The sequence below is a fragment of the Polyodon spathula genome, chromosome 4, assembly GCF_017654505.1.
Source record: "Polyodon spathula isolate WHYD16114869_AA chromosome 4, ASM1765450v1, whole genome shotgun sequence".
Classification (NCBI taxonomy): Eukaryota; Metazoa; Chordata; class Actinopteri; order Acipenseriformes; family Polyodontidae; genus Polyodon; species Polyodon spathula.
Genome location: NC_054537.1, coordinates 83,380,714 through 83,401,067, shown reverse-complemented (window position 1 = coordinate 83,401,067; position 20,354 = coordinate 83,380,714). Strand labels below are relative to the sequence as shown.

The 20,354-nt window shown below is 35.8% G+C and overlaps 1 protein-coding gene across 2 annotated transcripts; it reads left to right on the top strand.

Moving 5' to 3' along the window:
• The first annotated feature begins 1,604 nt into the window (after positions 1-1,604).
• Positions 1,605-20,310, top strand: LOC121314981 (meckelin-like). Of its 2 annotated transcripts, none has more exons than XM_041248798.1 (28): positions 1,605-1,896; positions 2,418-2,509; positions 2,676-2,766; positions 2,984-3,083; positions 3,361-3,430; positions 4,434-4,505; positions 5,246-5,308; positions 5,686-5,840; positions 6,168-6,276; positions 6,595-6,681; positions 7,870-7,935; positions 8,430-8,586; positions 9,206-9,329; positions 12,897-13,002; positions 13,877-13,933; positions 14,381-14,479; positions 15,185-15,283; positions 15,556-15,642; positions 15,771-15,870; positions 16,337-16,476; positions 16,659-16,799; positions 17,669-17,749; positions 17,847-17,963; positions 18,120-18,176; positions 18,323-18,427; positions 18,930-19,032; positions 19,136-19,278; positions 19,748-20,310. In XM_041248798.1, the coding sequence occupies exons 1-28, from the start codon at positions 1,686-1,688 to the stop codon at positions 19,826-19,828; spliced, it is 2,913 nt and encodes a 970-aa protein (XP_041104732.1). In that variant the 5' UTR covers positions 1,605-1,685; the 3' UTR covers positions 19,829-20,310. The 2 variants fall into 2 exon arrangements, with proteins under 2 accessions (XP_041104732.1, XP_041104731.1); XM_041248797.1 differs by having other exon boundaries at positions 1,606-1,896; positions 18,120-18,236.
• Positions 20,311-20,354: the final 44 nt, after the last annotated feature.

Genomic DNA, 20,354 nt, shown 5'->3' with positions numbered 1-20,354 from the left:
GGATCCCCTGTGGCTACTGGTTTTCATTCCAACCAAGCTCGTTGCTTAATTATACCTTTTTGCTTGTTTTCAGCTCTTAAACAGTTGCAATTCAAGTTACTTATAAAATGTTCTAGCTAACTTGAAATATGCAACTGTTCAAGAGCTGAAAACAAGTAAAAACGTCTAATTAAGCAACTTATCAGTTCAATTAAGGGTCTAGTTAAGTAATTGAGAGCTCGGTTGGAATGAAAACCAGCAGCCACAATGCGTTTTCCAGGATCGAGTTTGAGAAGCCCTGCTCTGTAACAGGGTTACTCAATCCTGGTCCTGGAGGGCCACTGTCCCACCTGGTTTGTGTTCTAACTATACACTAAATTGATTAATTGGACCAATGAAGCTTCTGAAAAGCACTTAATAGGTCATATTAAGTAATTTAGGGTACAGTTGAAACAAAAACCAGGAGGGACACCCGCCCTCCAGGACCAGGGTTGAGTAGCCCTGCTCTAGAGCCCTGAGCATGGCCGTAACTAGCTATGATGACACCAATGTCGTATTCTCGTTTTTTTTTTTTTTTTTTTTTCCCATCATCATCAATGTTGATGCTCATGTAAAAATTCTGGTAAAGTACAAAAGATTGTTTGTTGGTTTGCCCTGTAACATCAATTTGGATTCTGAATAGTAAATACCAAGCAGTCATATAAATACTGCCAGCTATAGCTTGAAACCTAAGTTTGATCTTGGTAGAATGTCAGCTCTGGTTACAACGCTGGCCCTGAAGGCATCAGATGATTCTTAATGGTTAGGTTTAGGGTTAGGTATGGGGTTACGGTTAGGTTTTAGGATTGGGGTTGGGTTAGGGTCAGGGTGGGTTGATTTCGTCGAGTTGCTGAGCTCTGGAAGTGAACGGTGGGAGTAAATGGCAAATGCCCTAGAATCATCTGATGCCCCCAGGACACTTTCTTGCAGATATTACTTTATGCTGCCCGGAAGACTGGCTGTAGCTGTGAACCATAGAAATGGCGCACACAACCACTAAAACTGCTGGTGCCCGCTTGTTAGTGGAGGGGAATAACACTATCATAAGAACATAAGAAAAGTTACAAACGAGGAGGCCATTCGGCCCATTTTCCTTGTTTGGCTGTAATAGCTTGTTTCTAGAATCTCTAAGCTGTTGAAGGATCCCAGTGTGTCAGCTTCAGCGTTTCTAGGTAGTTGGTTCGAGACTCCCACAATTCTTTGTGTAAAATGTGCTTCCTATTTTATCTCCTAAGTACCCCTTTATCTAATCTCCATTTGTGACCTCTGGAGAGGTTTCTTTTTTCAAGTCGAGAAAGTTCCGAGTCGACATTGTCAATATCTTTTAGAATTTTGAATATATGTATCAGATAACTGCGTCGTCTTCTTTGTTCAAGACTGTATACAATGAACCCATGAACAGCCTTGTCAACGCTATATTAAATATATAAATCAATTATTTAAACAAACAGGTAGTGTACCAGCACCAGTAATGTTTTCCAGCGCTTCGCTGCAAGGTTTGGAAACAGCGTTTCTCTAGAAGCTGCGTGTGACGTCAAAAAGACAGCAGTCAAGCGCAGCCGTCGCAGAAAGCTCTTCGTAATAGAACGGAACCATAGAATAAAGCCACTGCTGCCCCCGCAGAACTATTGAGAGGATTGTGGGATACTGGAAGATAAATCCTGCTGATGCTGCTGCCTGCCATGGCGACGGGAGCGCGCTCTATGTTTGTTTGTATATCAGTTTTGTTTCTTGTGTTGTTAAAAACCAGACTTTACTCTTGTCAACAGTTTGCCATACCCTTTCAACAGCCCTCACACTGCGGAAGTGAAAAATACTTTGATATTTCTAGCTTGTCTTGCGTTCAGTGCGAAATAAACCAAGTGAGAAGTGTTTCTGGTAAGAAAGTAGTACGCTAGAAAAACTTATGGATATATTTAAATATTCAAATGCATTTTACTAAATAAAAGAAAAAATAAATGTAGATAATAACAAATCAATTTCTCCGTGCTACATGAAAACAAGAGCCATAGCCTATCACGTTTTAACCGTAGTAGTGCATATATACGTATGTGCATGATTTTCAGAATTTGATTCACAACACTGCACTAGACAGTTGTGAATACAATTCTTGAAAAAACATACAGGAACTATACATGTACGTATACAGTGTATACAAACGCAAAGGTTGAAATGTTTGTGCTGCAGTTTCAGGTGCATTGCAGAGTTGGACGCCTCTAATGGTGGATTCATTACATTTAGTAAACCACTTATATGGTTTCTATGTATTTGATAGGGTTAATTTTGCAAACTATTGCAGTGTGGGGGTATGTATGTAACTGACATACTGTACTTGTTCAATAGTATTTAGCAGGTATGTTTCTGAATTGCTTGTGTAGGTTTGTGTGTTTATCTTGTAGGTACTTCATGTGTTTGCCAAGTTGGACACAGAATGGTATTCAATAATGGAGGAGCTATAACATGTCAAAAATGCCCAAGTGACAGCAAACCGGTATGTGCATATTAATGGATTTATTTTGATCCCTCCCACCCCACCCCCCATTCTTTTTAGAATACAAAATATTCAACTTGTTTTTGGAATAAAGACAGCTGGGTGTATTGATTTTAAGAACAATTTTGTATCATTAAAAGTAATAGAATGGAACTGTGTTTTTAAGGGAGTCACTCAGGATGGTTTTGGCTGCATCAGATGTCCAGGAGGTTTAAATACTGAAGGAAAATGCCAGTGCCCACCAGGAAGTATATTAGGTATGATATTTATAATATTGAAAAGACTAGGTGGTGCAACAGGTTCAGTCCGTTTAAGGTCATCCATTTATTTTAGATTTTTTTCTATTTACTTTAATATGCTAGAAAATGGCACAACCAGGAGTGGGTCAGGAGCATCACTACTTGCTATAGTGTAAAACAATGCACACTAGCACACTTTTGTGTTTATTTTTTAATTGTATGCTTCTCATCTCAGTGGAACGGAACAGAAATGGAATGTTATTGGATGAAGGCATTTGTGAAGCCTGCAATGGTTTTGAGCCGTCCTTCGCAGTCCCTAATCTTTTTGGAGACAGGTAAGTCATTCCTCTATCATTTATGATGTAAATGATACAACAACAACAATCTTCATTTTATATAGTGCCTTGCATAGTCACAAAGCGCTTTTAGTCACTTAAAACATCGTCTCATCCAGAATAGACGGAGTACAAGGAGGTTAAGTGAATTGCTCAGGGTCACACAAGGAGTCAGTTGCTGAGCTGGGATTTGAAGCCCATCTCTGTAACCACTGGACCACACCGCCTCCTATACAGAACATGTTATAGTAAACCATTGTTTCTTGTTCTTTAACAGGTGTGTCAGGTGTCAAGAAACATATATTAACACAACCAACTCTTGTACGTGTGGCCAGACAAATATACCTGTAAGTAAATGTATTTATTTACTGGAACACTTTGCATTTGATCTATTATTATTATTATTATTATTATTATTATTATTATTATTATTATTATTATTGTTGTTGTTATTATTATTTAGTTAATTGATAAATATTTGAAACACTCCAGAGGTGCCTTTACCATAAGACATGAATACTGTTACAGTTCATTGCAGTATAGACACAGTATATCTAAATGTCTAAAAATGGTATCAGAATGGCTATGTTTCCTATAAAAGTGCATATAAAAATTTAAAGTGTGTACCTGCGGTTTCTAATCTAATCTAAATATGGCACTTTTAACTTTAATTTAAATCTAAGGCGATGTATCGATTTATCAGCGCATCCTATTGTTTGTCAACTATTGATAGTCAAGCCTGTGTATCGTTTTTGTGTAAAGGGTTTAAATAAAGGAAAGCTTTTTATTTTTTTTAATTAAATTTGGAAATGGCAATTATTTTTTTTGCATTAAGCGCAGAGCATCTATGCTCCCCTCAAGTCTGAGTCGCTGAATCTGCATGCGATTTAGCTCACCTTCTCCCCCCTGCCCCGCCCCGTGTGAGTGTTTACTGATGATATTGGATCTGTGCAGGAGTCTTCAAAGTAACAGAGCAAGTTAAGAGCGTTGTGCTATGCCGTATCGACCAAACTACAGTGCCTTCCGATGTTTGGCAATTATTGTCTAAAGTAAGATGGAAAGAAAAGTAAAGAGTGTAATGTTTGGGATACTCCCTCTGGTAACACAACTAATTTGTGTGACCATTTAATGAGATGCAGAGGTCCCGCTAGCCTTAAAAATGTGTATTTGTAAAAAGCATAATATCTCAAAGTCTGCGTTTTCAACCATAACATGTTTTTTTTTTTTTTTTTTTTTTTTTTTACTACTAGGGATGTGAGCAGTGCTATATGGGATACTGAGACACAGTATTCTGTTATAGCTGTTATCGCTCTCGCTGAGATATATAATTTTTTTCCAATCATTTTACAGGCAGGAGGTTTATGTTTCCCTCAAAATAATTTGCCAACAACAGTTGTTTCAGTTGTCAACTATGCACAGTTGGTAAGTAAATATTGAAGTGCCTGTCAGAATAACATAACTATATTCAAATGATAACTACAGGGCACACATTGATGTAATAGAGCAAATATGACAGTGAGGTTTTTAAATTTGCAAGATGGTTGTCTCCAAGTAAAATCAGTTTGTCCCCCTGTTTTAGATATTCTGTCAAGTGCTTTAGACTTATATATTTAGTCTATTCAACCGAATCAATCATTCAGCTTCAGACTTTCCTATGCTGTGGGTGGGAGCCTTTGTGACATTTGTTTATTAAAACTCTAACTTGTTCCTATACTGTTATCCCAATGACTGTAAATGGTAGGGATATTCCACTTACCATACTGTAAAGCTTAAAGTGCATTTTTCATTTTTAGCTTTTTTTTTTTTGATGATCTTGTCCTATAAACTGAATTAAGAGCTACTGTCTGGAGGAACTGTTTAAAATGGAAAGAGACCTCTTTCATAAATGAAACTGTAGGCCCTACATTAGTAAAGCAACTCTAAGTTAGTGCTTATCGTACCATGTAACTTAAGGGTAAATCCTGGATAAATCAGGCACCCAATTTAAAGAGTTTTTTTATTACATTTGCATGGAGTATATTTAACAAACTGAGTGTAGCCCTAATGCATGTCATTTTGTGTACCGAGCTTATTACAGAAATGCCACCTTACTCAAGCAGTAATGCTTTCCATTATTGGGCATACATAACCATGTAATAACTTTTTTTTTTTCTTGCACACAGGCCATATCTGTGCAGTCGGTGTGGTTTGCCCAAAATGTGCAAGCTGTAGCTGCTGCATGTCTGGTAATGATGCATTAAAACATCACATACTTCTGTTATATATATATATATATATATATATATATATATAATGTGTGTATATATAAATACATATAAATAACATTTGTTGAAGGATAAACAATAAAAATAGAAGGGATTGACAGATTATGATCCACAGTATTATGTTTTACAGTAAAGGTGCTTGGAAGCTAAGCAAGGTTAGTTTTCTTATTACTGAGATGTGTGACACATTGTGATGGAAAGTCTATTTTTTACATGCTGTATATATCCCTGTTTATTGTAATAGCCCTGTTCCTTGATCGTATATGTCACACACTTAATATTTTCAAAATGGAAGCTTTTATTTATTTCATTTTTTATTTTAATTTTTTTATTTGCAGATGTATTCCAACCTGACTGCTTGCCAAGCTCTTGGCAATATGTGTGTAATGAATCTGAATTCGTTAAGCTCTGTGAATAATGATGCCTGTGGACTGTTTAATACAGTATATAGAAGCACTGCAGCGCTAGGTTCTGTTCAGATGATATCCTTTTGGTAAGCCTTGCACTTCTTTATTCAGAACAACTACTTGGTTTACAAGTTGTAACCTAATTTCATTCCTTTGTCTAAATTATTCCAGTGCGTGTTTTTGCAAACTACTAAGTTTTTAAAATCTTGGGTTTTTTTTTTACATTTTACAACTGTCGATGTTTCTCAGTGCTGGTACAGTAGCAAGTTGTTAAACATGGCCCTGTAAAATATATATCCACAATAACAAATTGTGAATATGGTTTATTAAAAAACAACTGGGGTACATCACATTATGCTTTTTAGCCTTATTTTAATGTCAATTGTTGTGGATTTTGTACACATTTTATTCAGGAGGGCGAATCTTCCGTGGTTGTACTATGGTGATCAGGCTGGATTAGCATCCCGAATTCTTTCCGCAGAGCCATTTCCAACCAGCTTTAGTTTTAAGGGTACAGCTCAGGTAACTCATTTTCTTTACTGTATGTGTGCTCTGATACAGTCAGTGGCTATTTTTACAGCATTGTACCTTGATTGTAAGCTCTCCTGACAGTGACTATTGCTGGTGAGGGAGTTATCAGAAGGACAAAATATTTTGAAATCTCTAGGGGGCACTGTGCAGCTTCTTTCTGTGCTTTCCAAATAGTTTGAACACGCATGTTGGCCTCTTTCAGATTGTGAAAATACAATGCAATCCAGGCTTTGAACTCAAAAGTTGGTACTTTAAACAAAATACTTTTCTATTTTATAATCTTTTGTACCTATTGCTTTTTTATTTCAGAATACAAATATTCAGTTTACAGCTGCTGTGTACAATACGAAAGGGGACTTCCTGAAGTGGCAGAATGTCAAAGGAGGCACTTTGCAGGTCAGTTATAATATAAGCTAGGGGTGCGCGATAATACTGATATACCGGTATATTGTGATATTCATCAGTCAGTACAATAACCGGTATTTGAGCAGCAATACCGGTATCTTTGTTTAAATTGATTCAGGGAAACATCTACTGGAAAATGACGTCTTATCTTGCGAGATAATTTTCCATGAAAAGCAGTGCTAACACAAAAGAAAATATGGCAGAAGTACACAGAGATTTTGAGCTGCTTAAATTCTGCAAAGTCACATGTGTGGAATCATTTCCAAATAAAAAAAAAAAAAAAAAAAAAAATCTACAAAGGATGGTTGTATAGCATTAAACATTGCAGCATGTTGTTTACGCAAGGCTGAAGTAAAATAATCTGACTGAGCGCCATGTGAGATTTTTTTATAAAAAATAAAAAATGCATTGTGCTGCTTTAGAACGAGTCAGAATTTCATGCAACAGAAAAAAAGGCAAGCACGTCATTCTGAAATACTGTAAATGTTGTTTAGTGATTTTTATATCGATTTTGTTATGTCTTTTTTGTTGCAACTTTTTGTTATGTGGAATGTAATAAATAAGAACCAAAATCTTGAGTTTGTAAGTGTTTAAAGTTAAATTTCAGTTTTCGTTTCCTTGTTCAGCTATAAAAAGGCACAAGTAAACCTCATGTTATTACTTTATGATGTGAAGAAACGACAATGGCAAGGAATGAAAAAAGTTTTAAAAAAATTAATAAAATGTGGTGTCAACTTTATGTACTGTTTATTTGAGGAATAAACAAAACAATGTTTAACTTGAACTGCTATTTGGCAGCCTTTGTTTTGTAGTTTAGTTCACTACAGTAAAGTAAGGCCTACACAACGTATTCTTTACTCTGGGATATTTTTCTACTTTAACGTGTTGCATATTGTGACATCTTGCTGTAAAATAAAGGCTCACATACAGGGGCCATGACCCCCTTCCTCTGCTGCTATGCTGTCTCTGCCTGCGTTCTGAGCAATATAATGGTTTTTATTACTTTTTGAAAACAAGCTAATAGCTTAACAAATATTTAAATTATGAGCGAATGTCCCAACTTGGAAATCCTGTTTTCGTCCCACCACTATTTACATTACATAGATGTGTTATTACTTTTATGACAGGATTATACTGTATATTATGAGGGTTATATTTATTTCACTTCTGTTGTTCCAGCTTTGTCCAGACACAGTTATCAGGCTGAATGCTGCCTATAGATTTGGAACCACATACCGACAAAGTGTGAGTATTTAGTTTATTTTTTGGTTAGATAGGTATAAGTACATTTTTACATTGGGACCACGTTGTTTAATAATCAGACCATGGATTCAACAAAGACCTTGTTCTAGGCAAACAATGGCAAATGGCCAGATCCTTATATCCCCAGTAGTTTTGTTTATCCCTGAGGTATTTTCAGCACATACACATGTGACATTTACACTATGTCAGTGCCACAGATGGATTCACTGTTGTTCACAAAAGACACCTAGGAAGAAGGAAAAAAAAAAAAAACTGGAAACCACCCTTGGAGAGATTTGAGATATAGCTAAATAAATTCAAAGTCTATAACTTTTAATTAAATTGTTATTATTTATTTATTTGTTGGCAGATGCCTTTATCCAAGGTGACTTACAGGTGTTAGTGCTCACCAACACTATATTTACATTTTGTCTTTATTACCAGTTGTAAATCAAAATATTTCTCAGTTTTTTTTTTGTTTTTTTTTCCCTCAACAGTGCCAAATTCCACTCTCAAAGATTTTAACTGATTTTCCAGAGCCAATGTTTTATGATATTTACATGGATTTTATTTCTGGAAATGGACAGAAGAGTCTTTGGGCTGTGCCTGTTCGAAACTTGAACCTTCAATATAATGGGCAGTTTGTAAACCAAGGTATGCTCAAGTCCTTTAATAAGATTAAGTGGTATTTAGCAGAATTTTTATTTCTGTTAATTCTTAAAACTATTTAGCATTTAAGTATACAGGCTATTCCCTGGAATACATGAGCCAAAGTGTCAAGAGTAAATGGGCTGTTACTGGCCATATCCCCTACCTCAGCTCCCAGTGTTCTTTTTAACATTTAACATTTCATTTTGGCGTACTGCATGGTGAGTTTTAATCTCTTATCTCAGGGGGTGACAATGTAGCTTCTGATTGCCCAGCAATCCTCCCATATGGTAGACACTGCTGTTGGAAGCATGTGGGTTTAAATTTTTACAGATGGATGAGCTGCTCTTATATATTCTGCTGCTTTTGTATATAAAATATTCTTTTGTCTATAAATGTTCTGTGTAAGTTATTCCCCCTGAATTCGGCTATGAAAATGTTATCTAATCTGCAGTTCTGCAGTCCTTTCTTATCATGTCTTTGCATATCTTCAGATTTCTTTAGTCTAGCTTTAGAACTGTAACATATGCTTCTAATAAATATTTTACATAAAGATGTTCCATAAAACTATGGTACTGCTCTTTTTGTATAACAGTATTTTTTTTTTTTTTAATACTTAACCTAGGTGACAACTTGAACAATTGGTATTTGACTCGTCGTATTTTCTTGGTGGATACTTTAAGTGGGCGTGAAAACACATTGGCTAACCAGCCAAAAGTAATACGTGTTGCCACAAAAATAACCATCAGGTGGGAAATGTATATTCTGTATGAAAATGAATTTGCTGGGATAGTGGTGTTTATGATAATTCAATATTTAACATTAATATTAATATCTTGCTTTCAGAATTTTCAAAAGTTGTCCAAATGTCAAAAGCACAATGTGTTTATTTTCCATGTACTGTATTGTTTCTAAATTTTTATATACAACTTTGTGTAAATTTGCATAACTGTAAACCATCCTTCAAAAGAAGTAATCATAGTTAATCATATTCTAAGTGGATGTTTGCTAAAATATTATTTATCTAATCAGACACAAAGGGCAGGATTTTCAAAAAACAGTGTTATTGGTGGTATAGTAACGAGAGCTTTAGTAGCTAGTGATTTTCAAACAATGTGTTAATTAAATCAATCAGTTAATGCTTTGAAATGAAGTCTGAGTTCGTTAGTGAATGTGTTTCTCGTTAAAAAGCTTAATTGTCGCAGGTCACGTACATCACTTCCTGTCAACAACTAGATAGGAGGAACTCGTTAATCAAAATACATGTTTGGCAAAACTTACTATATATAACTCTTATTGTGCATTTTGCAATCTTTTTTTGTAAAAGAAAAAATATCGTAAGCCATCTGACATCTACTTTTGTATTTATCTTAGTTTGTATGGCTTGTAGGCTATTAATAAATAAGTTTGCACTGTCAATTGTGTTTTGTAGGAACAATTCAATAATTGATAATTTAATGTTTATCTGGGTTGATTAGTTCTCTTATTAATATTTAATTGACATGTTACAAAGATTGAGGATTTACTGTGAACACATATACACGTGCAGACACAAGGAATGTTTAATTCAACACTAGTATTTTATTAAGTATACAAATATTAAACAGAAATCAGAAAAGTCAGTAAATCTCTGTCTCTAAGCACCAAACACGAGTCCAAAGCCATCACTGCACTCATGCTGGCTAGCAGGCAATTGAAATATGACACTGCCTGTCTCCTCATACACAAAGCAGCAGCTCCAGCAAGCCTTGACATAGCTAGTAGCTTGCTCACACACATGCCCACATACAAGCACACATGCAGCCTAACTGAAATGATGCAGACAATCTTAGAATATACCACATTAAGCTTATCAATGGTATATAGATTAAGTACTGTACTGTATATGGCAAGTTTATTTTTAAAGAAATTCTTCATACAACAATGAGGTAGATTACTTATAGTTACTTCATCAAGTTTCACTAAAAGTTATTTCACACACAAAGTATGCACACTCAATAATTAACAGTAAAATTTTATGTGAATGTGTTACAATTAATTAATTTAGTTCTATGAAAGGAAAATGCAACTGTAATTATACTCGACGGTTCCTTGAAGCTTAGACTTTTCGTCCGCTGGTTTGGAAACTCAGTCTGTTGAAGTGTCCATTACAAAAGGCTCTCATCTCAGCAACAAAGTCTTCAAACCCATGTTGGATCAAACTCGGCAACAAAGCTTTCAATTCTCAATAGAATCATCAAACAGCTGCAACAAAGTCTTCAGTCCTCGGTATAGGATCCACAACAGCGCCCGTCTGCTTTGACCTCTTCGCTGAATCTTTTAGCTACGCAGGTAGCAGAGCACAGTTTCTTTTGGATACTCTGGTGTACAACAGACTGGTTTGTCTGATAACAGTTGCTGTAAGTTTTACGGCAGTCCTCCATCTGGGCCTCAGTCTCCTTGCTTGTGGTAGTGATTCGCTTGCAGCTTGCTTTCTCTTCTTGGGTCCATTTTCAGGCAGAGTTCCATCTTGGGTCCGTTTTTAGATAGTCGCAGCTTTGCTTAGCAGAGTGACAGCACCTTGTTTAGCATTCGATGTGGAGCGCAAAATGTTCAGTTTAGCGGTGATATTTATAGTCTTTTTACTCTGCTGAGTAGCCACTTTCATTAGATCATTTATGTATCTTGCCTTTTTAACTCATGAGTCTTTGAAATTTGTCTTTTGTCTGCTTCCTTTTCTCCAGCAGCTGCTTGTTGCAGTTGGGACTTGTTGACATCTATATTTATGTCTTCATTGCACCAAACTGCTTGTGTTTGCAGTTTTGTGGTCTCTTCACTGTCCTTTCAACCTCGCCCAGTCCAGATGCCCCCCTCCTAGCCCTGGTCATCTTCAGTTCAGTACTCCTGCAGGAACCAAAGGGCCCTTTTTCCTAAGACACAGCAGTTTGCTTTTTTCCTAAGACAGCAGTTTCATTAATTAGTCCAGTTATATCATTAATACATGTTCATGTATTAGTGTCACATTCAGGGAATATGTCCCATAGTTTGTAGTTAGTTGTTATACCCTACTCTGCTCAGTCCAGACGGTTGTCATGCTGATGCTCTAGGGGGGCTGCACTGTGGTGATCCCTGGAGCCCTCATTGCAGCCACTGTGTGTTCTGATTTGCCAGGCAGGCAAAGTAGGCTGATCCCTGGAGCCAGCATTACACTTCAAGCAGAAGTATATCTACATCATCAGATGGAAGGAAACTCAGATGGATCACATTAGTTTACAGCGAAAGAAGCTATGTCTCAATTGGCTGTTGATGAGAGCTGAGTCCAATATTAGCATGAAGTTTTAACACCTAATCTTGTAATGGAAATCATGTATACCATATATGTAACACTTCCTCGTGTGTTTATTAAGCTTTTAAAAATACACAATTTGTTTATAATGAATTGTTCAGTGAATTCCTCTAATCATGCATTTTCTGTGGTACTCTTTGCTCTCCTCCACAGTAAATAAACTCAACGTGATTAGAAGCAGCCACCGACCACTTACAGTATTTTAAGAACATAATATATGCATACAGATGTGTGAAAGCGTACATTGTACAAAAAGCGTGGGGGGAATCTGACAACATTACAAATATGCTTAGGTAAAATCCATGTCAATGATCTTGATCACATTCCTCGTGGATCTGTGTGTCCTTGTATGCCTGTCCTTCATTCTTGTGTGGATTAGACACAGGTGGTAAAAGCCAAGGACGCATTGCAAATCCGCAATCACCCAAGGAAACTTTATTGTAATATCTAATATGCCATTTTGTTTACCAAGATTTGAGTTGTATAATCCAAATAAAATCTACAGGAGAGGTCAGCTGTCATATAATGTAATTATGCAGAATTCTGCAAGCTACAGTTGAATTGATAATTTCTATCTCTGTCGTTGGTGTCACAGCTGTGGTCTGTTAAATTACTGTTTTAATGTGAGTTATGTACTCTTTCGTTAATTAAAACCCCCCTTTTCCAAGTGCAAATTAACTCCTGATAAATTATGATAATTAACAGATTTGCTTTTAAATTCCATGCAAACAAAATAAATATTTGCAAGAAGCACTGCTCGTTAAGATATTAACATTATTTCAGAAATTTCTGATTATTTAATAACAAAATAGGCATAACAACCGCTTGAAAATGCCAAAATCAATGCTACATACCGATTTCTTGATTACACTGGAGTTATCATTTATGACCTTTTGAAAAAATCCTGTTTTAGTGTTTTATTTCCAAAAAAATTGCAAAGCAGGCATTTAAATGTTAAATCTAATTTAATATGTCAATATGTCTTTTTCAGTATCCAACTTGAGCCTAAAACTAAAAAAGGAGTCATCAACACACCACTGATGACTGTTTCTTACACTGACGTTCTTGTGTCAGCTCCCGACACTCAATCTGTTTCAGTAAGTTATCAGCAAAGTTAGGAATCTGAACTTGCTGTGTATTATTTTTTAAGGATAAGTTTAACAGAATTGGAAACGTGTTGTTTTTCCGAAAAGAGACTCCACCCAGTAATCGCACACGTTACCAGTTTAACCAGTTAAATAGGTCTCTCTGCCCACAAACCCGTCTTTTTGTTTGTTTGGTCCTTCTCCCCTGCCTCCACCCTGCAGCATGCCTTGTCTAGGGGGAAGGTGGCCCAAGTGCCACTTGTCCTGCCCTCTGGCCAATTCATTCTTAATCACTGTATTGCATTCATCTTAGCCTGGCCAACATTGGGTCAGCTATCGAGCTCCAATGGATAAGACCATGAGCCCAGTTATAAAGTAGAATGGATTACGTATCTGTCAGCTACCATGTTCATGTCAGGCATAACTGTTTGCCAATTGTTCATGTGCCCGTCAGGCATATCTTTAGCAAACAATAAATTGTTTACTACTACAAATAAATTCTTACTACTAAGTTGATGTCTCCTTTCTGAAACATTATTTTAGTGGGAAACATAATGATACAGTACATTTTGACTGGAGACACATCAAACAAGCAGTTTTTGAATCAAATTTAATTGTTTTTGTGAACATGATGCTGTAAGACTTACAGGGTAGCACATCCAATTTAAACAATGCAGGAAAGTTTCTGTCATGAAACACAGGCCACTAGTATAACAAGACACACACACACACACACACACTATTGTGCTTGCTTCACCTTACAACAATTTTTTTTTGTTTGTTGTTGTTTTGTTTTTTTAACATAGTGTTATAACATGCCATGACATAACTGAATCTAACTGCTAAAATACTTCCATGGTATTTACTGTTTTTCTCTTTAATATAGGTATCCTTCTCCGTTGAATATGAAATGAACCAGAGTGAAGCTCAGGTCCAGACTGATGTAAGTTTGATTAGAATCACAACATAAGTCTTATTTTAGACGTGAAGGTAAAACATACTATTTGTAACACAATGTAAAGGGTGTACTTCTCTTTTAAATTGCTTTGTACTTTTGTGTTCCTACCCTTGTAGAATCTGGAAAATATGGTAAGGCAAGAAACTATTGATTGTTTTTTGTGATTCAGTGATATATAGTGAAAATAGTTGTCATGCCATCAAAAACTTATAAATATCTCCAATGTTTTGATTCAAACACACATGCTCCCTTGAAAAAGATATGTTCAACATATCAAAACTTTGGGCAGCTGGCTCTTTGATTATATATATATATATATATATATATATATATATATATATATATATATATATATATATATGGAGCCAGAGCTGTATTGCACATCTGTCTTTTATATTGATATAACTGTTCAGCAATATCTGCTTGATATAGGTTGCTCTGGGTGTCCTTGGTGGCATGGCAGTTTTGAACTCCCTGTTAAAGACTGTTAGTTGGAAAAGGCGAGTTGGATCACCATTAATTGATCTCCAGGTGTGTATTATGATTATATTTAGACAATAATTTATGCAGATTTATGCCTGACAGCGCCAGGGTCCTGGGTTCTATTCCGGTCTAGGGGTCTGTCTGTGTGGAGTTTGCATGTTCTCCCCGCGTCTCCGTGGGTTTTCTCCGGGTACTCCGGTTTCCTCCCACAGTCCAAAGACATGCTGTTCAGGTTGACTGGTCATTCTAAATTGCCCTCTGAGTGAGTATGTGTGTGGTGCCCTGCGATGGACTGGCATCCCATCCAGGGTATAGATTCTGCCTTGCGCCCTGTGTCTCCGGCTCACCACGACCCTGTAAAGGATTGAGCGGTTAATGATAATGGATGGATGGATGGATGTAGCTTAGGTATAGTTTTAACTTAGATCAATTTATATGATTGAGTAACTTAAGTGTGACCTGTTGTTCGAGAAATAAAAAAAAGACAAAATCTAGCAAAACACCAGATTTTTGACTCTCTTTATTCTTAGAAGGGTCTGAGAATTAAGATCCAGCACAGTTGAGAAGGGCTGCCGTATTTTTTAAATGAAACACTTTGTTTTTATTATATAAATAAATTTAAATAAAATAAATAAATAAATAAAACTTTCATATATCAATATTTTCAGTGCAGCCACTAGTAAGTGCTTAAGAATCACTGACTTAAACGCTGATCAGAAGATTTCTATTGGTGTCTCTGTCTTGTTTTCCCAGAATGTTCTGAAGTTTTTGCTCTTTTTCGCTGGAGACATGGCAAATGTTTTCTTTGTTGTAACTGTTGGCACTGGACTCTATTGGCTTATTTTTTTCAAAGTAAGTTGTTTTTATAAAGAGATTGCATGGGTGTCGTTCCACGTGTTATATTATAAAATGTGAAGTTTGTTTCAGCCTTCTGACTTTTTTGTTCAGTTTTATTTCTTCATCTTTTATGGCAATACTGGCCAAACTGTAGAGGCAAATTTGTTTTTATTTAAAGTGTTTTGTTGTGCTATTGTTGTGTTTTTTTATTTTTTTATTTTACACTATTATAGATGTATACAAGATGTATGTTCTTGAATATTTCACTTGTTTTCTATTTTATTTAGGCACAACAGTTTGTCACAGTTCTTTTACCTTTACCTGTGCAAGAAAACAGATTTGTTACTTATGTTGGATGTGCATTTGCCCTAAAGGTATGTCATATATTCTGCATGAACCTTTTGCTTTAATGTAAAAGAACTTGATAATAACTGTAAGATTGCCAATTTCTTTCTTAATGTTTTTAATAGTAAAAATATAATTTAATTAAATTTTCTTTCAGGCAGTTCAGTTTCTACACAAAATAATAAACCATGTGTCCATAGACATCTTCTTTATTGATTGGGAGAGACCTAGAGGGAAAGTTCTCAAGACTGCTGAAGGTAGGCTTTTATAATCCTAAAAATATACATTTTACATAACTATAACTGTGCTAAAAATACAAGTAAATAGGCAGGAAATGTAGTTATTCCACAAATGAGGATTCCCAAATAACCCATGAGCTGTTCTATAGCTTGTTTACAGCTATCCTCATTAATTCTAAGAATTATATCAAGCTATGCATTTTAGCAATGCAGTGTAATTTGTAACAGTGTGATTCTCCCGGTCATTCTGTTGGATTGTAATGAATGCAAATTGAGATCCAGGAAAGAGAAATATTCACTCAGGACAACCGAATATAAAAAATGTTATTTGAAGTTACAGATCACCACGCCTGCTGTACTTTTCAAAAGTTATTCTTTTCCAAATTTAATAAAATAGCTACAAAAAATAACTCATCCACAGAACACACATGTAGTTTCCCTAAAAAACAGCGAGTCACAGCAGACTCATTTATTGTTCTCAAAGGTAACGGTGATATGAAATCTGCACCTGCCCCAGTGAGCATCTGGAGGACTTACTTTGTTGCAAATGAATGGAATGAACTTCAGACCTTACGGAAAATCAACCCAGTTTTTCAAATCTTTGCTGTCCTTTTCTTTCTTGAGGTAAGTCTACTCGTAAGCTTGTGTTAAAGGCCAAAACCACCCACATACTGCTTTAAAAAGCCACTTTTTGAGGCTCTGTAATTGCTGAACTAACTTCTGCCATCTGTATTGATATGGAGTAACTGTTGTTAATAGTGGTGTATGCTGATATGTTAAAGGTGTTCTGACATTGTTCACTGCAGGTGGTTGGCTTCTCAAATTTGGCACTCATGGATCCTTCTTCTGATCTGAGTAGAGACCCCCAAAGCTATCAAGCCCCATGGAGTCTCATTCTGAGATATGGTGTAGCAACATCTGTGTGGCTAGTGATTGGATTTTTACAAGTAGGCATTTGTCAGATATTATTTGACTGTCACATTTTTCAGTTTTTTGCTTGAATTTTGTCATTGTTTTGCATTAAGTAGAAAGCCTAACTGTGTTTTTTTTTTTGTTTGTTTGTTTTCCTCTTCTGCACATGACCTGAACCTGATGGTTAAAGTTAAGCTGCCACCTGCTGGCACCTTCAAATATAAACAATTTTTTAAACAGGCAGATATTGAAGATTTTTCTGTTAAGAGGTCAAGCTTAAATCACTCCCTTTTTATAGTAGATTAATTCTATTGTTATGCTTTCAAAATGTGTCGTACTACTAACAATTATAGGTTCCTTAAGCCTATCTATTTTCAGTTCTGTCTAAAGGGAAATGTTAATGTTGATTCTAGCTGTATAAGCAGGGTAGTGTCATGGCCCAAGATGTTAACTGGCAGGAAGCGAGACTTACAGACAGAACTTGTAAGGTTTAAAGCGCTTTTTCACACTTTAATAATAAAACAATACAAACACTAAACAAAACACATTAACAAACAAAACAGCACAATGGCGAAAATGAAAAGATGTATGCAAAACACACTCATGGACATAAACACAGCAAAGCAACACAACAGGAATCTCCACCTCCTAATTCAAATTTCTGCTCCAGCCGCATTCCCACATGTTTTTGCAGGGAGGAATTTAACCCCCTCCCTGCCACCCAATATTCCCCACACCTGTGCACCCTGCCACACTGCCAATTCCATGATATTCCGTAGTCTATTTTTCAATATTTATCCTGTAAAGAGAGAGATTTATTTAACATTATTATGAATAGCATCAAAGATAGGCTTGCTATATAGCACAACAAAGCTGGGCATCATTTTACTTAACTTTTTTTCAGGTGATTTTCTTCACAGTGTTCTATGAAACATTTGTAGAAGATAAAATTAGACAGTTTGTGGACTTGTGTTCTGTGAGCAATGTGAGTATTATTACACCCTTCATTCTTTTACTGTGTCCTTATTTGAGAATGCTGTCTTCATTGTAAACCTTATGGTACCATTTTGTGTTTGTTGTAGATCTCAGTGCTGCTCTTCTCAAACAGATGTTTTGGGTATTATATTCATGGACGCTCAGTGCATGGTCATTCAGACACCAATATGGAAGAGATGAACCTCAACCTGAAAAGAGAGGCGGTAGGTAGGCTCGAAAAACACAGCCATCATTACTTAATTTGCTAATTTAAATCAAGTTTAAGGTTCAGGTTTCTGTGTTACAGTACATGAACTAGTTTCTGACTTAATCTGTAACTTAAGTAATATCCTTTCTTCTTCTTCTTCTTCTTCTTCTAGGAAAACCTTTGTGGTCAGAGAGGTCTGCTACCAAGCACTGACATTCAGACATTTCAGGTTTCCATAACAAATAAAATGAGACTGCAGTATGATAGAATCCGTGAGCCTTTATCTAGGGTTGGTTTGAGTTGTGGTGTGTTGTTTTTATTTATACGTCATTTTAAGTGGAATAGCTTTTCTTATCATTTTATATAATCTTTTAGAGAACAGGTCCTTCTCGTTTGTTGGATTCATCTGCAAATCCATTTGAACAGAGCACCAAGGCCTACCACACTATGAACATGTTTCTGGGCTCATTTATTGACCATGTAAGTCTTAAAAAAACCCTTTCAACAGAATCTGCCACATTTTGAAGCAAATGCAAAGGCTAATTTATGGAGAAGAATAAAGCAATTTTAAAGTTATAAGACTGCCAAGAAACTGCTCAGAACAATAGTTAATGTATCCAAGTTCTTTCTTGCTAGTTTCACTAGTTTACTGTATGGAAGGGAAGAAAGACCAAAGACGGTATGTCAGCCCTGTTAGGCAGGCAACAAAGTACAGTATGTTTTATGTCAATATCACTATACACACTAAAGTTATTGATCACTGGACTATGATGTCAGTGGTTTACCATACACTGTTTTCTAAAGCCAGCTAATTGCTTGCACCCACTGTTAGTGCTGCAGAATTCAGGAACTGATATTTTTATATTTTCAAGTGGCTTTCCTCTTACTAGTACTAGTGGCTTTCCTCCAATAAAAACATAAGTGGGAGAAATTAGTGATCTTAAAATACGACTACTTTTTTTTTTGTAAATTTTGTTCACAGGCACACCGAGAAATGGATTACATTGTTAAAGACAAGTTATTCATGGAAAGAGTTATTGGAATTGAATTTATGGAGCCAATTGAGAAAAGCTTATTTTACAATGGTAAAAATAATTTTTCTAGTTGTATCATATATATTTGTAAAACAAAAAATAATAATTTTTAGAGAGAAGTGTAAATTGATGAGACTATTCTCCCCACACACAGATGATTCCCATTCGTTTAGTGATGTTCTCTACTATGGAAATGAAGCCACTCTACTTATTTTTGACACACTGTTTTTCTGTATTGTGGATATTGGCACTCAAGATTTTGTCGTGGCTGCTGTGCTAACCTATGTACAACAAAAGGTAAGTGTACTGTGTATAGCTATAACTTCTATAAGTTGATATAACCAGCCTGTGCGTTACGTTCTGACTTTTTGTACTGTTACGTATGGAGTGCCTCAGAGTATATTTGGTCACTCCTCATCCTTTGAGGCACAAAAATGATAGCATACAAGTTTCATGGCAGCAAACTGTTACACTGCTAGTTTGGAATAACTCCAGCTGTCAGATTTCTAGGTCATTTCAGGCAAAACTTCAGCTGAATGCTGAGCATCAATTAATTTGTGAACACTAACGACTATAGCTACCTTTGCAGACATAAGAATTAATTAGCACTTATTTCTTTAAGTAAGGAATAAAAAACTGTTTTACAAGGCAAAAGTGACCAGGTGGTGTTCAGTTATACCATATAAATGTTTCTTGCCTAAGGGTAAGTACAAAAAGGCATATTTTGCATTATTTGATTCATTTTTTTTTTTTTTTTCCACAACAGGTCTTTCAGTTGATTTGTAACGCAACCGGACAGAAAAACTTGGCTTCAAAAACTTTGGTTGATGAAAGATTCTTAATATAGTTATTATTACACAATATACAAAATAAGCTCTTCAAGATAAAAACTGTTACTGTTCTTTAAATCCAGATCAACACTGTCATGCCTACTAAGCGATAAACAGCACAAGCACAATTTTAAGGTGAAACCTATAAGATACTAAGGATTTAATTTGATCAACTACTCCAGCGTGGTCCCTTGTACTTTTAAAATGTTTTATGAAAAAAAAACAACATCTGTGGCTTGTATAGGCTGATCAAATCAACCTCTAAGACAAGAAGGTCTATGTGTGGCAGTTTTCAATTGAGACATCGGATTTTAGAACAAAGTTAGTTGAGCAATTAGTCACTACATTTATGATTTTCTAATTCGTGCTTGTGCTGTACATTGTTTGGTGGGCCTGACTATTGTATCTGTTACACTTGTCTGTTTATAGACTGGCATTTTTATTCAGTTTTTCTATTGCTTAATATTGTTTTACACGGATTGGATAAAGTTTATTTTAAAAGATGTTTGTATTTTTTTTTTGTTTTCTGTTTGTTGGTTTTTC